This window comes from Artemia sp. Qi Xiang Cuo, chromosome 17 (genome assembly GCF_049724085.1).
Source record: "Artemia sp. Qi Xiang Cuo chromosome 17, ASM4972408v1, whole genome shotgun sequence".
NCBI lineage: Eukaryota > Metazoa > Arthropoda > Branchiopoda > Anostraca > Artemiidae > Artemia > Artemia sp. Qi Xiang Cuo.
In genome coordinates this window covers 55,314,372-55,334,948 of record NC_142810.1, presented here as the reverse complement: position 1 = coordinate 55,334,948, position 20,577 = coordinate 55,314,372, and the positions used below count along the sequence as shown (strand labels likewise).

General features: G+C 35.8%; 2 protein-coding genes across 2 annotated transcripts in view; both read right to left on the bottom strand.

Annotated features, from left to right (window-relative positions):
• The window catches only part of PolG2 (DNA polymerase subunit gamma-2, mitochondrial), a 48,303-nt gene extending 45,960 nt beyond the window's left edge, over positions 1–2,343 (bottom strand). The window contains exon 1 of the mRNA XM_089102927.1: positions 1,972–2,343. Within this exon, the coding sequence (XP_088959053.1) occupies positions 1,972–2,343 (372 nt within the window). The remainder of the gene's footprint in view (positions 1–1,971) is intronic.
• A 3-nt stretch (positions 2,344–2,346) lies between these two features.
• Positions 2,347–20,577, bottom strand: part of GatC (glutamyl-tRNA(Gln) amidotransferase subunit C, mitochondrial) — a 61,781-nt gene continuing 43,550 nt past the window's right edge. Inside the window, exons 3-4 of the mRNA XM_089102928.1 lie at positions 12,641–12,742; positions 2,347–2,518 (exon numbers count right to left, since the gene is read on the bottom strand). Of these exons, the coding sequence (XP_088959054.1) occupies positions 2,347–2,518; positions 12,641–12,742 (274 nt within the window). The remainder of the gene's footprint in view (positions 2,519–12,640; positions 12,743–20,577) is intronic.

The following is a 20,577-nucleotide window of genomic DNA, read 5'->3' as shown; positions in this document are numbered from 1 at the left end:
TCTACTGGTATTTGAATTGGAAATGTGTTAAAACGGTTCTCTTTTTCATTGATCCTCTATTTGGAGATCCCTCAAGAACGGAAGCAAATGTCTATCTACAAGATATTCAGGTTCAATTATTTTTTTTCTTTTCTAGCATGAATAGATCCACGTCAAATTCCTTAACTCATATTTCTGAATAGTCATAAAAAAGGCAGCGTGAAGTACATCAGTATCATTTAGAATACCAGGAACATCAGGTTTCGATTCAACTGCATTTTGTGACACTTTGAACTAAGGTCTAATGTAGAACTAAAACATTTTCCAACTAAAGGACTTATTCTGGGGGATTTAAGATTATTTTGCGTGATTCAGTAATATACTAATTTGATACTGCAGAGGCAATGCTGAATAGAATATAATAAATTTTTTTTATTATATTCTTAATAGAATATTCTTAATATATTATAATAGAATATAATATATTCTATTATATTCTTAATAGAATATAAGAATATAATGATTTTTTAAAAACTTTATTCACTGTACACAAGAAGTTTCAATTAAATGGAATCAACCACCCTCGTCCACCAAGCTCTGCGTGATCTTAGCCAGTAGTCATACTACTTCATTTCAGCACTGGCTTGACAAAAATACAGGAAATTCATAACCTTATAACTCATAATATCTATTGTAACAACTATATCTACTATATATACTATGACAACTATATCCTTATAACAACTACCTTGGTCCACCAAGCTCTGCGTGATCTTAGCCAGTAGTCATACCACTTCAGTTCAGTGGTTGGGTGACAAAAATATAAGAAGTTCATATCCTTAAAACTTATAACATCTACTCAAGAACTATAGATATTATAACAACTATATCCTTGTTACAACTACCTTGGTCGACCAAACTCTGCGTAATCTTTGCCAGTAGTCACACTACTTCATTTCAGAAGTAGGGTGGTAAAAATACAGGACTATCCCTATAACCTACAACATCTACTATTACAACTATATATACTATAACAACTATATCCTTATAACAACTACCATGGTCCATCAAGCTGTACATGATATTAGTAAGTAGTCATACAACTTCAATTAAGTGACAGGGTAAACAAAATATAGAAAGTTCATATCCTTATAACTTACAACATCTACTACAGCAACTCTATCTACTATATATGTTATAAAAACTATATCCTTGTAACAGATTCCTTGGTCCACCAAGCTCTGCCTTAGCCAGTAGCCAGACCGCTTCATTTCAGAAGTAGGGTGACAAAAATACAAGAATTTTATATCCCTACAACTTACACATCTACTATAACAACTATATCTTTATAACAACAGCCTTGGTCCACCATTATAACAACTATACCTACTATATGTACTACATCTACTATAACAACTATGTTCTTAATACAACTACCTTGGTCCACCAAGCTATTCGTGATCTTAGCCAGTAGTTATACCACTTCATTTCAGTTGTAGGGTCCCAAAATTATACAAAGTTGATATCCTTTTAACTTACAATATCTACTACAACAACTATATTTACTATATATGTTATAAAAAATATGTCCTTGTAACAGATTCCTTGGTCCACCAAGCTCTGCCTTAGCCAGTAGCCAGACCACTTCATTTCAGAAGTAGGGTGACAAAAATACAAGAATTTTATATCCCTACAACTTACACATCTACTATAACAACTATATCTTTATAACAACAGCCTTGGTCCACCATTATAACAACTATACCTACTATATGTACTACATCTACTATAACAACTATGTTCTTAATACAACTACCTTGGTCCACCAAGCTATTCGTGATCTTAGCCAGTAGTTATACCACTTCATTTCAGCTGTAGGGTGACAAAATTGTAAAAAGTTCATATCTTTTTAACTTACAACATCTACTACAACAACTATATCTACTATTTGTACTACATTTACTATAACAACTATGTTCTAACAACAACTACCTTGGTCCACCAAGCTCTTCGTGATCGTAACCAGTAGTCATACCACTTCATTTCAGTTGTAGGGTGACAAAAATACACGAAGTTCATATCCTTACAAAACTTTCGTTGATCATACTTCATATTAAAATCACTGTTTTGTAAAGCGATTAATCCCAATGGTAGCCTTTTATCATTTAATTCATAAAGTTCATAGTAAACGGCTGGGTTAATATTTGTGGTACGGAAAAAGGGTTCAAGCTGAGTTGTGGAAACGCTGCATACCCACTCGCGACGGATATTTTCAAGTAAAATGAGTCCGAGAGAGCCTAGTGTATACTTATCACTCTTTCTAAGGTAAGAAAAACGTAAAGCATTTTCTAAGACTTTTTCCATTATTTATTCTTTTTCTTCTGTTAGATGGTAGCTTTGATTATAGTCAGCTTTTGGTTCAAGAGGAATATTTCCCGGCGGCGCGACAAAATAATCTTCTTCTGTTAAGGTTGCGTTCTTTAGTACGTCTTCTAGTATATTCCCGTCAGTGACTTGATCAGCTTCCAGAAAGAGGTCCCTAAAAGTAGAAATTAAATGTGAGAGCAAGAAAGCTACAATAAAGTGGAAGAAGAGACAAAGAGGTGCATTGAAAAAGATAGAGAAAGTGGGAGGGGTTAAATAAAAATATTCACCATTGTAAATTCATCTGGATTGGCTTATGCATGGAAGCTGATGTTTGATTCGGTTTTGTGTATTTTCAACCTACTTTAAAAAGAACTTTTTCACATCCTGACCAATGGCCTGTGTAATGCAGGTAGCGATTTCCTGATTTGGTGCCTACGGGCAGTAATGCAACGAGCGGTTTGGGGAAAATCATCCGACGCTTCCCATGTTTTTCCCCCAGAGTTCTCCAGGTACCCATTTAAAGCAGATTTGACTCTGCCTGAGGTTACAGAGTCACCATTGATCCCCGTTCAAAACCAAATAACCGGCAACCAGTGGCGTAATTTCATCAAAATACTGGGGGGGGGGTGCTATGTTGGAGCCAATTTTCTCAAACCAAGTGAAAATGACAGTAAAAAATAAGCCATTTGTTACCATAAAGGTATTATTTAGTACTATAAAGGTACTTTATACTTTTATAGCACTTTATAAACCGAGGTCTGGGGGGGGGGAGCTGCCCCCTGCCCTATAGCCACTGGCAGATCCAGGGAAGGGGCGAGGGGGGGCACTCCCCCCTAACATAGTCTAAAGCAGTGTAATTTACTTAATTAACGCAAGTTTGCGTTAACTAAACTTGCTCCCAACGCAAGTTTATCAGATCCATCTATTTTGCGTCCCCCTCCCTAAAAAAATCATGGATCCACCACTGCCCATAGAAAATTACGCCCCTGCCGGCAACACCAGGACTCAAACCCCTGTGCTCAGGATTTCTAAGCCTAGCGCTAACCACTGTTGTTCTGAGCACCTGTTCTAAACGTATAAGACTAAGCTGTTAAACTGCCAGTTTTTGAGATGTGGAAGCAATAATTTTACTTAATTCAGATTTCACCGTCACTATCCATGGAACTTTAAAGATTTGTCTTTATCGACAAGTATCTGTAATCATTTTTTATTGTCTTTGTTATTGTCATTTTTTATTATGTTATTGTCATTCTTTGTTATCATATTGTGATTTTTTATTGTTATTGTTGCTTTGTTTTTCAATCCGATTCATTCCAAGAGGTTAAATGTTTGTAGTGTTCACGCTTTCTTAAACGCATAACAATTTGGTAAATTTTCTGTTTTTTCTATTAATTTGCTAGTTGAAAGATAAATATAACACTCTATGCGTGTTTTAGCGATAATTCCAACTAAACTCATTGCTACCCTTACAAATGCGCCCAAGTCCACCTAGCGGGGTCGGATATACCCGTAGGCACCTAAAACTTTGGTCATTTTTTTTTAGATTGGCTTTAATTGGCATTATGAACAATACTACTATGCTAGCAATGCCAATACGTAAACATATCATGCCAACAATTTCATATTAGCGTTGATGAAGTATTTGCGGAAAAAAAATACAAGCGAACAAAATCAACAGAGTTTTGTATATAGCCTAGGGATTTATCCAGGTCCATTAAGTTTGAGAGAGGGAAACCCCCTCAAACGCATTTGCGAGATTAGAAATTAGTATTTTTGGAATCAGCACTCAAGGGCTAGGCATACGTAGCTGATTTCGGGAACCGATTTCAGCATCAGTGGACAAATGATAGCGGTAAGAAAAATTTGTTGAAAGAAAAATTTATTGCGCAAAATTTTCAAAACGAAAAATTATGGACACAAATAATCAACTGGAGTTTATTAATAGTTGCTTGATTGATCTCAGCTGAGTCCTCAGTTTAGTTCTCAGCTCAGTAGTGGGGTCTTTAACCACAGATACCTCTGGCTGACTATTTATTTGTATCCCAATTTTTTTTGTGATGATCATGATGAAAACCAGCGCTGATTTTGTAAATCGGCGCCGAAAACTAGAAAATTTTTCAAGCTCAAATCAACGCCGATTTCTTTTAAAATCGGCGCTGATTTGGAAATCAGTTCCAGAAATCAGCTACGTGTGCCCAGCCCTTAAAAGACACATCAATTTGAATCTTAATCTTTTACAAGAAAATTCATCTTACTTCATCTTTTACTTAGCAACTTAATGGAAAACACTGCAGATTTACCCAAATTTTTAAAGTTGTACAAAAATTCCAAATGTTTATAAAAACGTCAAATTTGTCTTTTATGGGATCAATAATACATCTTGCTGATCAATCTGGTGGATCAATCTGCGGATTATGTTGGAATTATCTCTTAAATCACCTTTAGATCTCTTGAAGTTTTTATTTCTCGCTGCACTAACAGTTCTTACTTTAAAACTTAGTTGTACCTCAGCTCATTGATTCCCCTCCGTGTTAAAAACTTGACTAAATACGCTAAAATACACAAAAAAGAATATTTTCGCTAAGTTTTTGGAACACGCAACTCTCGCATACAAAAACAGACATCTGAGGCTGACACATAGGCTACGAAACGTAGGTCCTGATTAAAACACTTGAAAAGGAGTCTAACTAGAAAAACAGAACTACCATTACCTCCACCCAATCCAGCCACTCCTCTCACTCCCTAGCCAAATTAAGAATTCTAAAGAAAATCTAAGTGCAGAAAGTATATATGGACCTTCTCAAACAAACAGTCGTTGAAACTTATATTTTGATTACGCAATACCTGAATAATCCAAAGTGCTGGATAGATGTATCGTAATTTTCCGGAAGTATAAAAACAGTGCAAAAGACGGATACACTGCTTTTTCGAAGAAAAGGCAGTGTATTGGCAAGTATTTTTGACTTACAGAACACGCACGCTCAAACAAAAATATATGCTATTCCAAGCCATTAACATTACGTGATTGGATTAGCTTTAACTTCTATAGAAAGCATTTCCACAAAGCCGGTATTTAAAGTACTTAATTTTATTTAATCAACCTCTCAAATCTAAATATATCAACATTAAAACCACCCAAAACAATCGATTGTTCATGAAAAATGGGCTGGTGTAAAATACAACTTAACCTCTTTTGTGCCAGGTTTCATACACTATTATCGTATCTTCACACCTTGACGGCTATTATCAATTATTTAACTTACCGACCAAAAATCTCATCGACTATAAATTATTAAATTAAATTGTTTTTTTATTACATTAGATTATTAAATTATTATTATTGTAATATAATACTACTACTACTAACAACTCACCACAGCACCAAGCCGCCTGAGGCCGACACAGCTACGCACGCTCCTCCTCCACCCCGATCTATTCAAAGCCTCCCTTTTTACACCCGCCCACGAAGTTCCCATTTCCTTTAAATCTTTCTTTATGACGTCCCACCCCAGACGTGGGACGACCTGCTTTCCGTTTAGCCCTAGACGGTTGGCCAAAAAGGACAATCTTCGACAATCTATCATCGTTCATCCGCACAACGTGCCCTGGCCACCTCAGCCTTTCCTTCATTATAGCCCTAGAAGGTGGGACTGAACCACACTTTTGTACAGCCCATTGTTTGAAATACGGTCAGTCATCCGGGTACCCAGCACAATCCTTAAGCAAGTTCTCTGGAAAACATCTAGCAAATCCTCATCCGCTTTTCGAAGCGTCCATGCTTCAGAGCCATATTTGACCACTGTCATCACTGTAGCTTGTAAAATTCTAATCTTGGTTTGCAGACTTATCTTCCTATTCTTCCAGACTTTTTTAACTGTGAAAAAACACCCTGAGCCTTGGCTATCCTATTTTTAACATCTTTACTGCTCCCACCATCTTTACTAATAATACTACCAAGATAAGTGAAGCTGCCCACCTGATCAATCTTTTCATTACCCAACGTCACCTTTTCATCTTCATTTATTCCTAGCCTTAGTGACTTAGTCTTCTTAACATTAATTTTCAAACCTATTCTAGCACCCTGAATTCGCAAAACCTCTAAAAGTGCATTCATTTTGCTCACACTTCCATCTAGGATGCTTAAATCATCAGCGTAATCCAAGTCCGGGAGACTTGTTCCTCCCCATTTGATTCCGTGGTCTCCCATTGCCTTTCCTGTGCTCCTTAAAACAAAGTCCATCAAAATAATCCATATAAAGGGGGATAGAACACGACCCTGCTTAACTCCTGATTTTATACAAAACCAGCTGCTAACCTCATTTCCTATATTATAATGTAATGACACAATAATAATAATATAAATAAAAATATAACAATAATACAATAATATTATTATATTATTAATATATTAAATTAGATTTTAAATTATTCCCATTTGTGCAAAGACAGCCAAACCCATCTACCGAAATCTATTGACTCTAGGAGACAGCCTGAGAACAAAGCTCACCAAACCTGCTATGTCCTTCCAGCCAATACTTTCTGAGAAGGCGGGTTCGATGATACACCTCATGGTTAAATGCCCAGCAATCTTAACTCCGCGATGAAAGATAAGTTTCATACCCTCACCAATTTGATGTAATTACCTAGTAGTTATCAAATCCATTTAGCACCTTATATTCAACTATATATACTCCCTTTTGCATCTAAACAACTATAAGAAGATCTCGGAGACTTAAATTTATTCCCTTTATTTATTCCCTAGAACTTATATCTATTCCCTTTCGTATCTAAACAACTACAAGGAGAACTTGGGAACTTATATTTATTCCCTAGAACTTATATTTAATTCCTTTTGCATCTAAACAGCTACAGGAAGATCTTGGGGACTTATATTTATTCCCTAGAGCTTATATTTAATCTCTTTTGCATCTCTTTTGCGCCTAGAAGAAAAGTGTTTAGTATTTTAAAGTCTTTACTTAATGATTGTATCTTTTTTTTATGGATTTTTTATATTTTTATTGAATCTATTATTAATAAAATTGAATTGAATTGAAAAAAATTAAACAACTACAAAAAGATCTTGGGGACTTATATTTATTCCCTAGAACTTATATTTATTCCCTTTTGCATCTAAACAACCAGAAGAAAATTTTGGAGAATATCAACTTGAACCCATTAGCCAGTAAATCCACCCAACAACGTCGAAAGTAATATATTTCCCCACATTGTCAGGATACTCGCAATGCTAAATATAAACTGAGACCTAATTGGTTAATAGCTAAGGCATGTTGAAAGGGAGTCTTTGAATTGAATCCCAAGTGGCAACAGCGTTCGAAGAAGAAGAATATACGTTGTTGTTATTCAATGTAAACGGATGTATCTGCCCAAATTGATCCGAATGATTTAAGGTTTTGCCAATTCCACAGGACACGAGCTGTTTCGAATAAAAAAAAAAAAAAAACATAACAATACGCAACTGTAAGAACCGTCAACACGAAGTGCCATTATCTACAACGAAGGTTAGATTAAAACAGACAGATTGCTTGGAACATCAATAATTAATGTTCAGGAGGCCCATCTACCCTCACAAAAGTTCTCTCTTACCTTTCAAACTTACCTTCAATGGACCAACACACATCAGTAATTGCGCTAACATTGTAATTGTTGCTATTTTTTAATTGAATGATGATTTAGTCTCTTTTCGTATGAGTCCAATTTATGTGACGCTGGTTATTCTCACTATCGGTGTCAATTTTTCTCTGATAACATATTGCGTATATTACTAATAATTTAACTGTTTATTAATTATCCACTCCTTTAAGCATTTTGTTTTATGTAATGATGTAAAAAAATCCAAGACCAGCGGACGAAAGTGTCGTTTAATTTTTTTTCCGTCTCTTGTTATATTTAGACTAGTTGATATGATTATCTACTGTATATTTTTAATTCAATGATGACTATTTGGTTTAATTTTTAAACAATTGCGGCTTGATGCAACGATACTCATATTGCTTATGTCTGTTCAGTATTTGAGAGTTTAAAAAGTAAAATATGTTACGTACCTGCAGTGCAGTATATAATTGAGTTTTTTTTTCTTTTCTTTTTTAGGGATACTCCGTCTTTTGCACCTTTTTTTGGACGGTTAATAAATAATAATAATAATAATAATAATATTAGTTACTGCTCGAACAGTTGCAACATAGATTCTGACTTTTGTTTGAGTTGAGATCTCCCGTGTGGTCCATATTGCTTTTTTAAGACTAGTAAACACTCCCCAGATTTTTTCTATGCGGGCAGAGATATCCCTTTCAGCTCCGCCATCTGGTGTTATGATAGAGCCAAGATACTTGAATTCCTCGACATTTTCTATTGGCTCGTCGTCGAAGATAACCTGGCAAGGAGCAGGTTGGTTGAGAGCCAATACTTTAGTCTTTGCGCCACTGATGGCCAGTCCGATGCGCTTTGAGACCTCAGAGGTATCGTTGATCATGCTTTGTAAGCTATCGGCGGTATTTTCGAGCTCAGCAACGTCGTCTGCGAAGTCCAGATCTGTCAGGGACTGGAGGAGACCAGCTATTTGTCCGAAGACTATTCCGCTGTGCTTTCTCTTTGTATTGTTTATGATTCAGTCTATCGCGTAGTTTAATAATATAAGCGACAGGGGGCATCCCTGCTTTACCCCAAACTCCACTGGAAACTTAGGGGTGTCATTGCCGGAAACACGCACGCAAGTCTCAGTGTCCTTATACGCACTTCGGAGTATCTCAATGAGCTCTTGTGGCGCACCGTCTTCAGCCATCATTCTCCATAGCTATTCTCTGATGAGGGAATCGAAGGCAGCTACTAAGTCAATAAAGGCGATGAGAAGAGGTAGACGAAACCTGCTGTACTGCTGAAGGATGAGGCGAATCGTAAATATCTGTTCTGGACAGTCTCTGTCTGATCTGAAGCCTGCTTTTTCAGGACTGGTTAACTTGTCACGTGTGTTTTTAAATCGATTCAGAAGAATGATGCAGAAGATCTTCATACTTTGCAGAACCGGGACTGATACTTTCCATTCTTTTGGAAAGGTCTTTGTCGTCCGTACCTGGACAAACAGGTCGGTTAGGCGGCATAGTAGAGTTGGTGAGGACTTGAACATTTCAGAAGGGATCCCATCCTCTCATGAAGTTTTATAGTTTTTCATGCACTTCAGCGCTTTTTGTACGTCCGCAATGCTTGGCGGGTCGAGGTTTATTGCGTAGGGCTCTCTATCAGCACTCGAGAAGCCAGGTAGATCGCACGGGGATTTGAAAGGGGTCAGTAGCTCAGAGAAATGATATCGCCAGCGTTCCATGCGTCCTTCTTCTGTTCGGCTGAGTTTTCCGGACTTATCTTTCAGTTTGTCAACCGCTACAGGAGCTTTTCCTGTCGCTTCTTTCAGGAGTTTGAACATTTCCCTGCTGTTGTGGTTTTTGGACACTTGTTCCAATTCATTCGTCAGTTCTGACCAGTACTTTTCTCTGTCCCGTTTCAGTGACTGTTTAATTGCTTTGCCGGCTACTTTTAAGGGTTCTTTTGCACCTCCCACGAGGGGTCACTTCTTCTCGACTAATTCTAAGGTGTGGTCAGAGATCCAGGCTCGCTGTTTTCGTTTTGTGTGACCAAGCACCTCCTCAGCTACGTCTTGTGTCACAATTTTTATCTGCGTCCATTCTTCGTCAACGTGTGAAAGACGGTTCAAGGCTTCAAACCGGTTGCATAGCTTTAACTCGAAGTCGACTTTAATTTCCGGGCATCTTAGTTTCGACATATCGAAGCGCTTCCCTGCCTTCTGTCACTTCTGCCTACTAAGGCGGTGACGGACTTTGCAAGTGAGGAGATAGTGATCAGATCCATTTAAAGATTCTATGTCTGCTCCTCTGTATACCCGGGCATCTGTGCAAGAGCTCCTCCATCTTCTGCTGACTAAGATTTGGTCGATCTGAGCTGCTGTTAAACCGTCGTCCGGGCGCCATGTAACGAGGTGGAGTCTCTTGTGCTCAAAGAGAGTGTTTGTGAAGCATAGGTTGTTGTATCTGGCTAGCTGTAAGAGCCTTTCTCCATTGATGCATCTGTCACCAACGCTGTGGTGGCCAATAACTACTGCTGTGTCAGGGTATACTCTGCCGAGACGGGTGTTCCAATCTCTAGTGACAAAGAGTATCTCACGGCCTTCTGTCGTGTCGATGATCCTTTGTAGGTCATAATAAAAGGCATCTTTGACCGCGTCACTGCTGTCCATTATCGGAGCGTACACAGCGATTAAGGTTATGTGGCTAATGTGGCCTCTCAATCTGATCATGGCGATCCTTGGTGACACTGGCTCCCAAGAGGTAACGCATGATGCAGTAGGATCGTATATCAGGAACGCAACTCCTTGTTGGCCGAAACCATCCTTGGGACCCGAGTTGTAGAACTGGAATCAGTCAGATTCGGAAACGGTCAATTTTTTCGACAGAACATCATTCAGTCTCGTTTCTGACAGACAACAAACGTTGAATTTGTACTTCTGTAGCTCCCTTGCAAGGAGTAGTTGCGTGGATTCCAGCTTGCAGCTGTGAACATTCCACGCGCCTATATTCAAATGATATATTCTTGATCGGGCGGCTTGCATACTTATAGGGCCAGGCACCACCCTGACCTGTTCCGCGTCAGCTACCGCGAAAGACGTAGTAGTATCTCTCTGCATTTGATCTTCAATATCAATTGGTATTTCATGGGAATTGACTTGACCAAGGGCTCCCCAGACCCTTGGCACCCCTTTGCGTTAGCCATTCTATTTTTCGGGCTAGGCTACTAACAGAATGTTACACCACTCCACCGCTGAGAGGTGTTACTTAGGGTTCTCCCCCCGGCGAGCTAAGGACGGGGGCGTGAATCCTCGTTCCGAGGCCCAAACCATAGCTTGGGAGCACTCGTTCAGCACAGTTCAGGTCTTTGGGATAACTTTTAATTGTTAATTTAGAATTTACTAAGCGGAGTTTAATTTTATTGGTCTATGGAAAAATCTGAAAATATGGTGATGTTTAGAGGAATTCGGCTTACTGATGAATTATACAGTTTAGCAAGGACCATTCAGTTCAATGTTATTTCTTATTTCAGACAATTGATACGTAATACGCAGCAATATTTTTTTCAAGACGGGAAACCAGCAGCAAATGGGTTCACTTTGATGATGGTCCTTAAACGTACGTTCTGAGCCGTCCTAGCCGAGTGGTTAGCGCACTGGAATTGAAATCCTGAGAACAGGGGTTCGAGTCCTGGTGTCGCTGGTTATTTGGTTTGGATCAGTCAATGGTGGGACTCTGTAAGGTCAGACAGAGTTGACCCATCTCTAAATGGGTACTTGGAGAAACCTGAGGGAAAAACACGGAAAGTATCGGGTGATTTGTCCCCAACATTGCACTCCCGGCCGAAGGCAGTGAATCAGGAGCATTGGTCGACCAATGGTCAGCATACAAAAAAGTTTTTTTTAAGGATGGGACCCAGGTAATAAGATGTTCGACTGTTTTTAATACAGAACATCCTAATGGGAGTGACACAGCTCTATCCATAAAATATATTCAGGAAACCCCCAAAAGAAGCTTCCTTCTACGGCAGTAAGGAGCTGTCTGTATTGATAAGAGCCCGGCTGTTTAGACCAAGGTTAATGTGCCTTCTTTTAGAATGCACACCTCACTTCTACTAATTGAAAGTATAAAAGATAGTAAAAATTAAGTCGGATTTAAATTCGACGAATATTCGATAATAATGAATTTTAATTCGTTAAGTGAAAACTAACACAGCCTCATATATCTTGAACAATTTCAAAAATAAAAAAACATATTTTAATTTAAAAAGAACCTTCATATACAGTTATAATTTTTTTGGTAGTAGTGGGTGCAAAATTTAAAAAAGGAATGTGGGGGGGGGGGGGGAATAAGGAAAAAAATTAGGTAAAAAAAGTAACATCAATTAGCTTAAAAAGATGTAGCATTCCTTTGAGGGGGTATTTTTCTTTGTGAATAGACATATTGTTAACTTTTGAACTACTACGCACAAAAGTTTTGGTCGAATTTTACGAACTAATTTTACTTTTTCTAATTTTCTTGGTTCGAAGTGATAAAACTGATGAAAATATAAAGCAGACCGGAAAACATACGTTTTGAAATAATTAACAGAATAGTCTTAAAAAAAACTGTGGTTTCCAGGTATGGAAGGACCAAGATGTGTTCAAGGGGAAAAATTGTTTTATCTTATTTCTCTTGAAACTATAAGAAGCCTTCAAACTTACCGATCTTCAAGCACAGAAACCAAGGGCTCAACACCTTCAGTAGGTACGAATCGAATGGGCTGCACGAACTGAATTGCTTCAACTAATCTTTCAACTCCTCGCCTGATGAAAAGATTAACGAGTCATATATGAAATTGAACAAATTTATGATTGATCCAAATTTGAACTTTATCACGTCAATATTATTATTTTAAATATTATTGTTAATTTGAGCTTATTCATATTATTCATAATACAATACATTAAAAAATAACATTTCGGAATTTATACAGTTTGGTATAAAACTAATACTGAAACAATGATTAAAAGTGATTACTTCTGTTTTTTGTTATTTTATGTTTGTTTTACGTTATGCTTGATTTTTCACTTTAATTTTTTTTCTTTTAGGAATCACCTTAAGCAGTGTGTTATCTTTATATTTCAAGTGATTATAATTTTTAATTTTTGTTCGTTTTGCGAAGCTAATATTCATTATTGTTAATAACTATTGTTACAACTATCAACAATAATCATTGTTAATAACAAATATGTTAATATGAAATTATTTATATCAATCATCATACAATACATTAGCAAATGGCACTTTGGACTTTATGAGGTTTGGTGGGCCTACTTCTGTTTGTGTTAATTTCTGTTTGTTTTAAGTTTTGCTTGATTATTCGATCTAATTTTTCTTTGTTGTAAGAATCACCTTAAGCAGTGTCTGTTATGTTTATATTTGAAGTGATTATAAGTTTCAATTTCTGTTCGTTTTGGGTAGTTAATATTATTGTTAATTATTGCGTTTAACTATTGTTATAACTGTTAACTATAATTATTGTTAAGCAGAATTGTGTTAATATAAACGTATTTATATTACTCGTCATACAATAAATTAACAAAAAACACCCTTTGGACTTTATACGGTTTGATAAGTTTCTGTTTGTTTTAAGCTTTGCTTGATTCTTCACTTTAATTTTGTTTGTTTTAGGAATCACCTTATGCAGTATCTGTTATCATTATATTTCAAGTGATTATAAGTTTCAGTTTCTGGTCGTTTTGAGTAGTTAATTATTGTTAATAACTATTTTTATAACTATTAACTATACTTATTGTTAATAACAATTATGTTAACATAAACTTATTTATATTAGTCATCACACAATACATTAACAAAATGACACTTTGGACTTTATACGGTTTGGTGGACCTACTTCTGTCTGTGTTAATTTCTTTTTGTTTTGTGTTCTGTTTGATTTTTCACTTTAACTTTTGTTTTTTTTTAGAAATCATCCTAAGCAGTATCTGTTATCTTTATATTTCAAGTTATTATAAGTTTCAATTAATGTACGGTTGGGGTAGTTAATATTATTGTTAATTATTGTGTATAACTATTGTTATAACTGTTAACTATAATTATTATTAATTATTATTATTATCATCATTATTTATTAGAGAACCCATCACATAAAAGTGTAAAAGACAGAGCAGAAGGCAAAAAAAAAGCAATGGACATAACCTTATGATTTCTGCATAGGGTTTCTAGTGACAAAACTTGAAACTAAGATCTAAATCAGCTCATGGACGAGATTACACAAAAGGAGAAAGAAAAACTCAATTATACACTGCTCTGTAGGTACGCGACATGTTCCTTTTTTTTAGGGTCCTAAATACTGAACAAACATAAATAATACGAACATCATCGCGTCAAGCTGCAATTGGTAAAAAAAAAATAACCCAAATAATCATCAGTGAATTATAAAAGATATACAGTAGATAATCATATCAACTAGTGTAAATATGGAAATAAACCGTAAAAATAATGAGACGACACTTTCGTCCACTGGTCTTGAACTCAGATTACTCTCAACAATTGATTCATATAATCCGATATACATAAATAACAGAAACAAGGAAATTATTCAATCATGGGTCCTTTTACAACTTTACTTAAAGCAGTATGCTTAAAAGAACCGATAATTAATAAACAATTAAATTATTAACAATATACGCCATATATTATAAAAAAAAAATTGACACCAAAATTGAGAATAACCAGCGTCCCTTAAATTGGACTCATACGAAAAGAGACTAAATTATCAATCAGTTTAAAAACTGCAACAATTATACTAAGCGCGAAAACAAACACTTAAAAAAAACAAAAAAAAAACAAAGAAACAAACAAAACACAACAAATACATCTTGACTACTGGGCCGGGGCTTACTAGTAAGGATGATTCAACTTCGTTAAACGGGGGTTAAACGCCCAATAGTACTTCTTCACAGCTCTAATCGACTCAACAATGCTTAATTCTATAACTAGACAACAATTTCGGGTGCAAGAGGGAAAATGTATGATACATGTCGTAAACTGGAAGAAAACTGAACGGACATTTGACTTGTTAGAATATTTGAGGATTTTCCAAAACGGCGATATGTACAGATAATGGAGTAGAGCGAAAGAGTTAAAAAGTTTCGAGAGAAGATGGCGGTTGAACCGTAACTTATTAGTTACAAAAGAAGCATATGATGACCCAACTCTACGCTCAATGTGAGCAATTAATAGCTGTCGCGTGTGCATTACTGACGAACCAATGGGAAGACCGAGGTAGGTGATATGATCTACTGGCTCAATCCTACTATTTCCGAGAGGAATATCCCTAGGCGACACTTGCTTCCAGTTGAAGAATACAACTTCGGACTTTTCAGCATTGAACTAAGACCTAGTTTTGCATACTCAGATTGTAGCGTTGCGAAAATCTCGCTAATGCGCTGGATAGTATGGCTCAAGTTCAGAATGTCGTCTGCATAACATACAAGAGATAAATCAAGACCAGCAAAGATGAAAGATGTGGGAAAAGCTGACTGTGCATCAAGAACTCCATTATTGAAGAGTGAAGGGTAAGTAACAGCACCTTGACGGGTACCTGTTTTGCCATTGACAAAAATATGAGGGGTTGGTGCGAAGACTTGAGAGCCGTCAACTTTAGCTAATGGGTGAAGTATTAGGCGAATTTTAAGACGATAGTACATGTCTCAAAGGGCTCTGATATATGAGGGGCTCACTTCACGTTTTGCTGCATGGAGTAGCATAGCGGCGTGAATGAGAGTCGAACGCTTTTCGAACATCATACCCAGCAAACACGAGAGTTTCACCGGATGTATCAGCATCGTTCAATGCGTTCGCGACAACCGACAAAGCGTGGGAACAACCGAAACGTGGCTGGAATCCAAATTGGTAAGATGGGACATAGCGTTTCGCGTTCAGATGGTCAATGAACAAAAGTTCAAAAAGCTTACAGAAGGTAGTAGCCACTGTTATAGGGTAGAAGGAGGAGTACTGGGTAGCGAGTTTGCCTTTCTATGGAATTGGAGTGAGATCTCCGATTGAGAAAAAAGACGGTACACCTCCTTGGGTAACAATCATCTGCATCAAAAGAGCAATATGGTTTACCAGCAGCTCGCTTCCATGCAGATTGTGAAGAGCGCTTATTTTATCGATTCCAGAAGATTTATTACGCTTTAGGCGTTGGATTGCTCGCAGTACAGAATAAACTGAAACAACAAAATTGTCGATTGGACGACTAGACAGAAATTTATATAGCTTATCTTCATATTCGGACTGTAGGGCGGCATCTGGTGGGGAGAGTTCAGTCGAGAAGTATGAATTCCATTCGGAATCAGGAATAACTTGGGCAGATAGGCGGGCCCTAGTAGGATCTCTTGATACATTTCTCCAGAAGGAAGGTTGGGACAGAGAAGCTTGCTGGGATGTCTCTTCAACTATCTGGTTCATATGGATAGATAGTTCTCTTGCAAACTTTCTTTTAGTAGAAAGACGAATGTCAAAAGCCCAGCCGGAGCGAGAACGGTCACACTGGAGCCACAAATGGTACCAAAATTTGGATTTTCTCCAAGCTTCAACTAGGCTCGGATTACTGGACCAGTGCTCTGTGACACCCCGACGTATAAGTTTAAGAGGTATACTGGCTTTTTCTGTGCATTGCAGAGCATGGCAAATTTGTGCAAGATAGATATCTAGCAAAACCCGTATTTCATTTGCATCAACTTGCGGATTTTCCATGAGCAGCTGGAACGGAGCATGAATTTTATGTACGACAGAATAAGTAACTGCAGCAAAAAGATCATCTTGGATATTTTCCCAACCCCTGTAAAATTGGGCGTGGGCTGATGTGGTTGTGTGGTGGAAGTAGACTGAGCAGAGGGACAATAAATAGAAACAGATATTGGAAGGTGGTCTGATAGTTGGAAATCAGTAACGACGTGAAAAGGTGACACTTGGAGGTTTATAGAAGAAATTGCATGGTCAAAGTTCGACACGTGACTTTAATGGTGTGTGTAAGTGTAATCGAGATCTTTCGGCAATGTCCTAAGCCAATCGTCAAAAATACAAGACAAAATAGAAGTAAGCAATAACGAGGCGTCAGTTAAATTACAGTTCAAATCTCGTATAATAATACAACACTTACCTAACAGGCGAATCTTTGAAAGTCAGAACTCTAGTTTCTCACACCTAGAAGTAAACTAAAACTTCGATCGGTCATTGCGGTGATCTTTCAGGTGACATACGTTTACAATAACATACTCTTTTACACGGACAGCAAGAAAAAAAATCACATGAATCAAAAATACTCGACCGACACGAGGTCCTAACAAGCATCGCAATACCACCCGGGGGGCGGCTACTGGAAGCGGATTATTCAGCGGGAACCGAATAGCTAGTACAATTATTGTCAATTTTCAGAAGGTCTAAACTATGACTCGTCAAAAAATGCTCTTGCAAGCACAATACGTCACAATTTGAAAGCAAACCTTTTATCACAGGAATTTTGACTAAAAGTCCACCATTAATATTCCACGAAAGTACAGCTTGCGTAGTAGTAGACACATCCATGTCATACCATGGGCTTTGCTAGTTGACTGTTGTTATTAGGACACTTTACACTGTAACAACTATGGCCGGTAACATTACATTCTAGACAGAAGATTTTTTCCGAACACGGAGTGGCACTGTTTGAGGTGTGATAGCAAGATCCACATCGAGAGCAGAGGGCCCGATTAGAGCACTACGAGGCCAGATGCCCAGTCTTATGACACGAGAAACAACGCTTTGGGAGATATAGAGATGCTTATGCTGAAAGCTTTTCGTAGCCAACTTTCACAGAAATTTTCAAGAACTGATCCAGGTTTTTTTTCACTCAGAGTAGACCTTGAACACTCGGGACTTTCCGCACTGTGAAACTTTCATGCAATTTGGTACAAGAGATTTTACTTGATTCTCATCGTATTTGATCGGTACGCCTTTCAGGATCCATTTAAACAGTGGGGATTTTACACTCGCCAAGATACCTGAGGTACTGCTTTTAGCATTCTCGGCAATTTTATTCGCTGCACGCTTGGACTTAACAACAAGTTTCCATTACTTAATTACAAGTTGCCATAATCAGAATTGTGTTAATATAAACTTATTTATATTAATCGTTATACAATAAATTAACAAAATCACACTTTGGACTTTATACGGTTTGATAAGTTTCTGTTTGTGTTAATTTCTGTTTGTTTTAAGCTTTGCTTGATTTTTCACTTTAATTTTGTTTGTTTTGGGAATCACCTTAAGCAGTATCTGTTATCTTTATATTTCAAGTGATTATAAATTTCAGTTTCTGTTCGTTTTGAGTAGCTAATTATTGTTGATAACTATTTTTATAACCATTAACTATAATTATTGTTAATAACAATTATGTTAACATGAACTTATTTATATTAGTCATCACCCAATACATTAAGAAAATGACACTTTGGACTTTATACGGTTTGGTGGACCTACTTTTGTTTGTGTTAATTTCTTTTTGTTTTGTGTTCTGTTAAATTTTTCACTTTAATTTTTGTTTGTTTTAGGAATCACCTTAAGCAGCATCTGTTATCTTTATATTTCATAAAATATTGTTAATAAATATTGTTATAACTATTAACTATAATTATGGTTAATAACTATTATGTTAATATGAACTTATTTGTATTATTCATCAGACAATACACTAAAAAATGACACTTTGAACTTTATACTGTTTGATAGGCTTGCCTCTGTTCGTATTAATTTCTGTTAATTTTAAGTTTTGTCTAATTTTTCAGTTTAATTTTTGTTTGTTTTAGGAATCACCTTAAGCAGTATCTGTTATCTTTATATTTCAAATGATTATAAATTTCAATTTCTGTTCTTTTGGGGTAGTTAATATTATTATTAATAAATATTGTAGTAACTATTAACTATAATTATGGTTACTAACTATTATGTTAATATGAACTTATTTATATTACTCATGATACAATACACTAACAAACTGACACTTTTGTCTTTATACGGTTTGGTGGGCCTACTTCTTTTCGTATGAATTTCTGTTAATTTTAAGTTTTGTTTAATTTTTCAGTTTCATTTTTGTTTGTTTTAGAAATCACCTTAAGCAGTATCTGTTATCTTTATATTTCAAGTGATTATAAATTTCAATTTCTGTTCGTTTGGGGTAGTTAATATTATTATTAATAAATATTGTAGTAACTATTAACTATAATTATGGTTACTAACTATTATGTTAATATGAGCTTATTTATATTACTCATGATACAATACACTAACAAACTGACACTTTTGTCTTTATACGGTTTGGTGGGCCTACTTCTTTTCGTATGAATTTCTGTTATTTTTAAGTTTTGTTTAATTTTTCAGTTTCATTTTTGTTTGTTTTAGGAATCACCTTAAGCCGTATCTGTTATCTTTATATTTCAAGTGATTATAAATTTCAATTTCTGTTCGTTTGGGGTAGTTAATATTATTATTAATAAATATTGTAGTAACTATTAACTATAATTATGGTTACTAACTATTATGTTAATATGAACTTATTTATATTACTCATGATACAATACACTAACAAACTGACACTTTTGTCTTTATACGGTTTGGTGGGCCTACTTCTTTTCGTATGAATTTCTGTTAATTTTAAGTTTTGTTTAATTTTTCAGTTTCATTTTTGTTTGTTTTAGGAATCACCTTAAGCAGTATCTGTTATCTTTATATTTCAAGTGATTATAAATTTCAATTTCTGTTCGTTTGGGGTAGTTAATATTATTATTAATAAATATTGTAGTAACTATTAACTGTAATTATGGTTACTAACTATTATGTTAATATGAACTTAATTATATTACTCATGATACAATACACTAACAAACTGACACTTGTGTCTTTATACGGTTTGGTGGGCCTACTTCTTTTCGTATGAATTTCTGTTAATTTTAAGTTTTGTTTAATTTTTCAGTTTCATTTTTGTTTGTTTTAGGAATCACCTTAAGCAGTATCTGTTATCTTTATATTTCAAGTGATTATAAATTTCAATTTCTGTTCGTTTAGGGTAGTTAATATTATTATTAATAAATATTGTAGTAACTATTAACTATAATTATGGTTACTAACTATTATGTTAATATGAACTTATTTATATTACTCATGATACAATACACTAACAAACTGACACTTGTGTCTTTATACGGTTTGGCGGGCCTACTTCTTTTCGTATGAATTTCTGTTAATTTTAAGTTTTGTTTAATTTTTCAGTTTCATTTTTGTTTGTTTTAGGAATCACCTTAAGCAGTATCTGTTATCGTTATATTTCAAGTGATTATAAATTTCAATTTCTGTTCGTTTGGGGTAGTTAATATTATTATTAATAAATATTGTAGTAACTATTAACTATAATTATGGTTACTAACTATTATGTTAATATGAACTTATTTATATTACTCATGATACAATACACTAACAAACTGACACTTCTGTCTTTATACGGTTTGGTGGGTCTACTTCTTTTCGTATGAATTTCTGTTAATTTTAAGTTTTGTTTAATTTTTCAGTTTCATTTTTGTTTGTTTTAGGAATCACC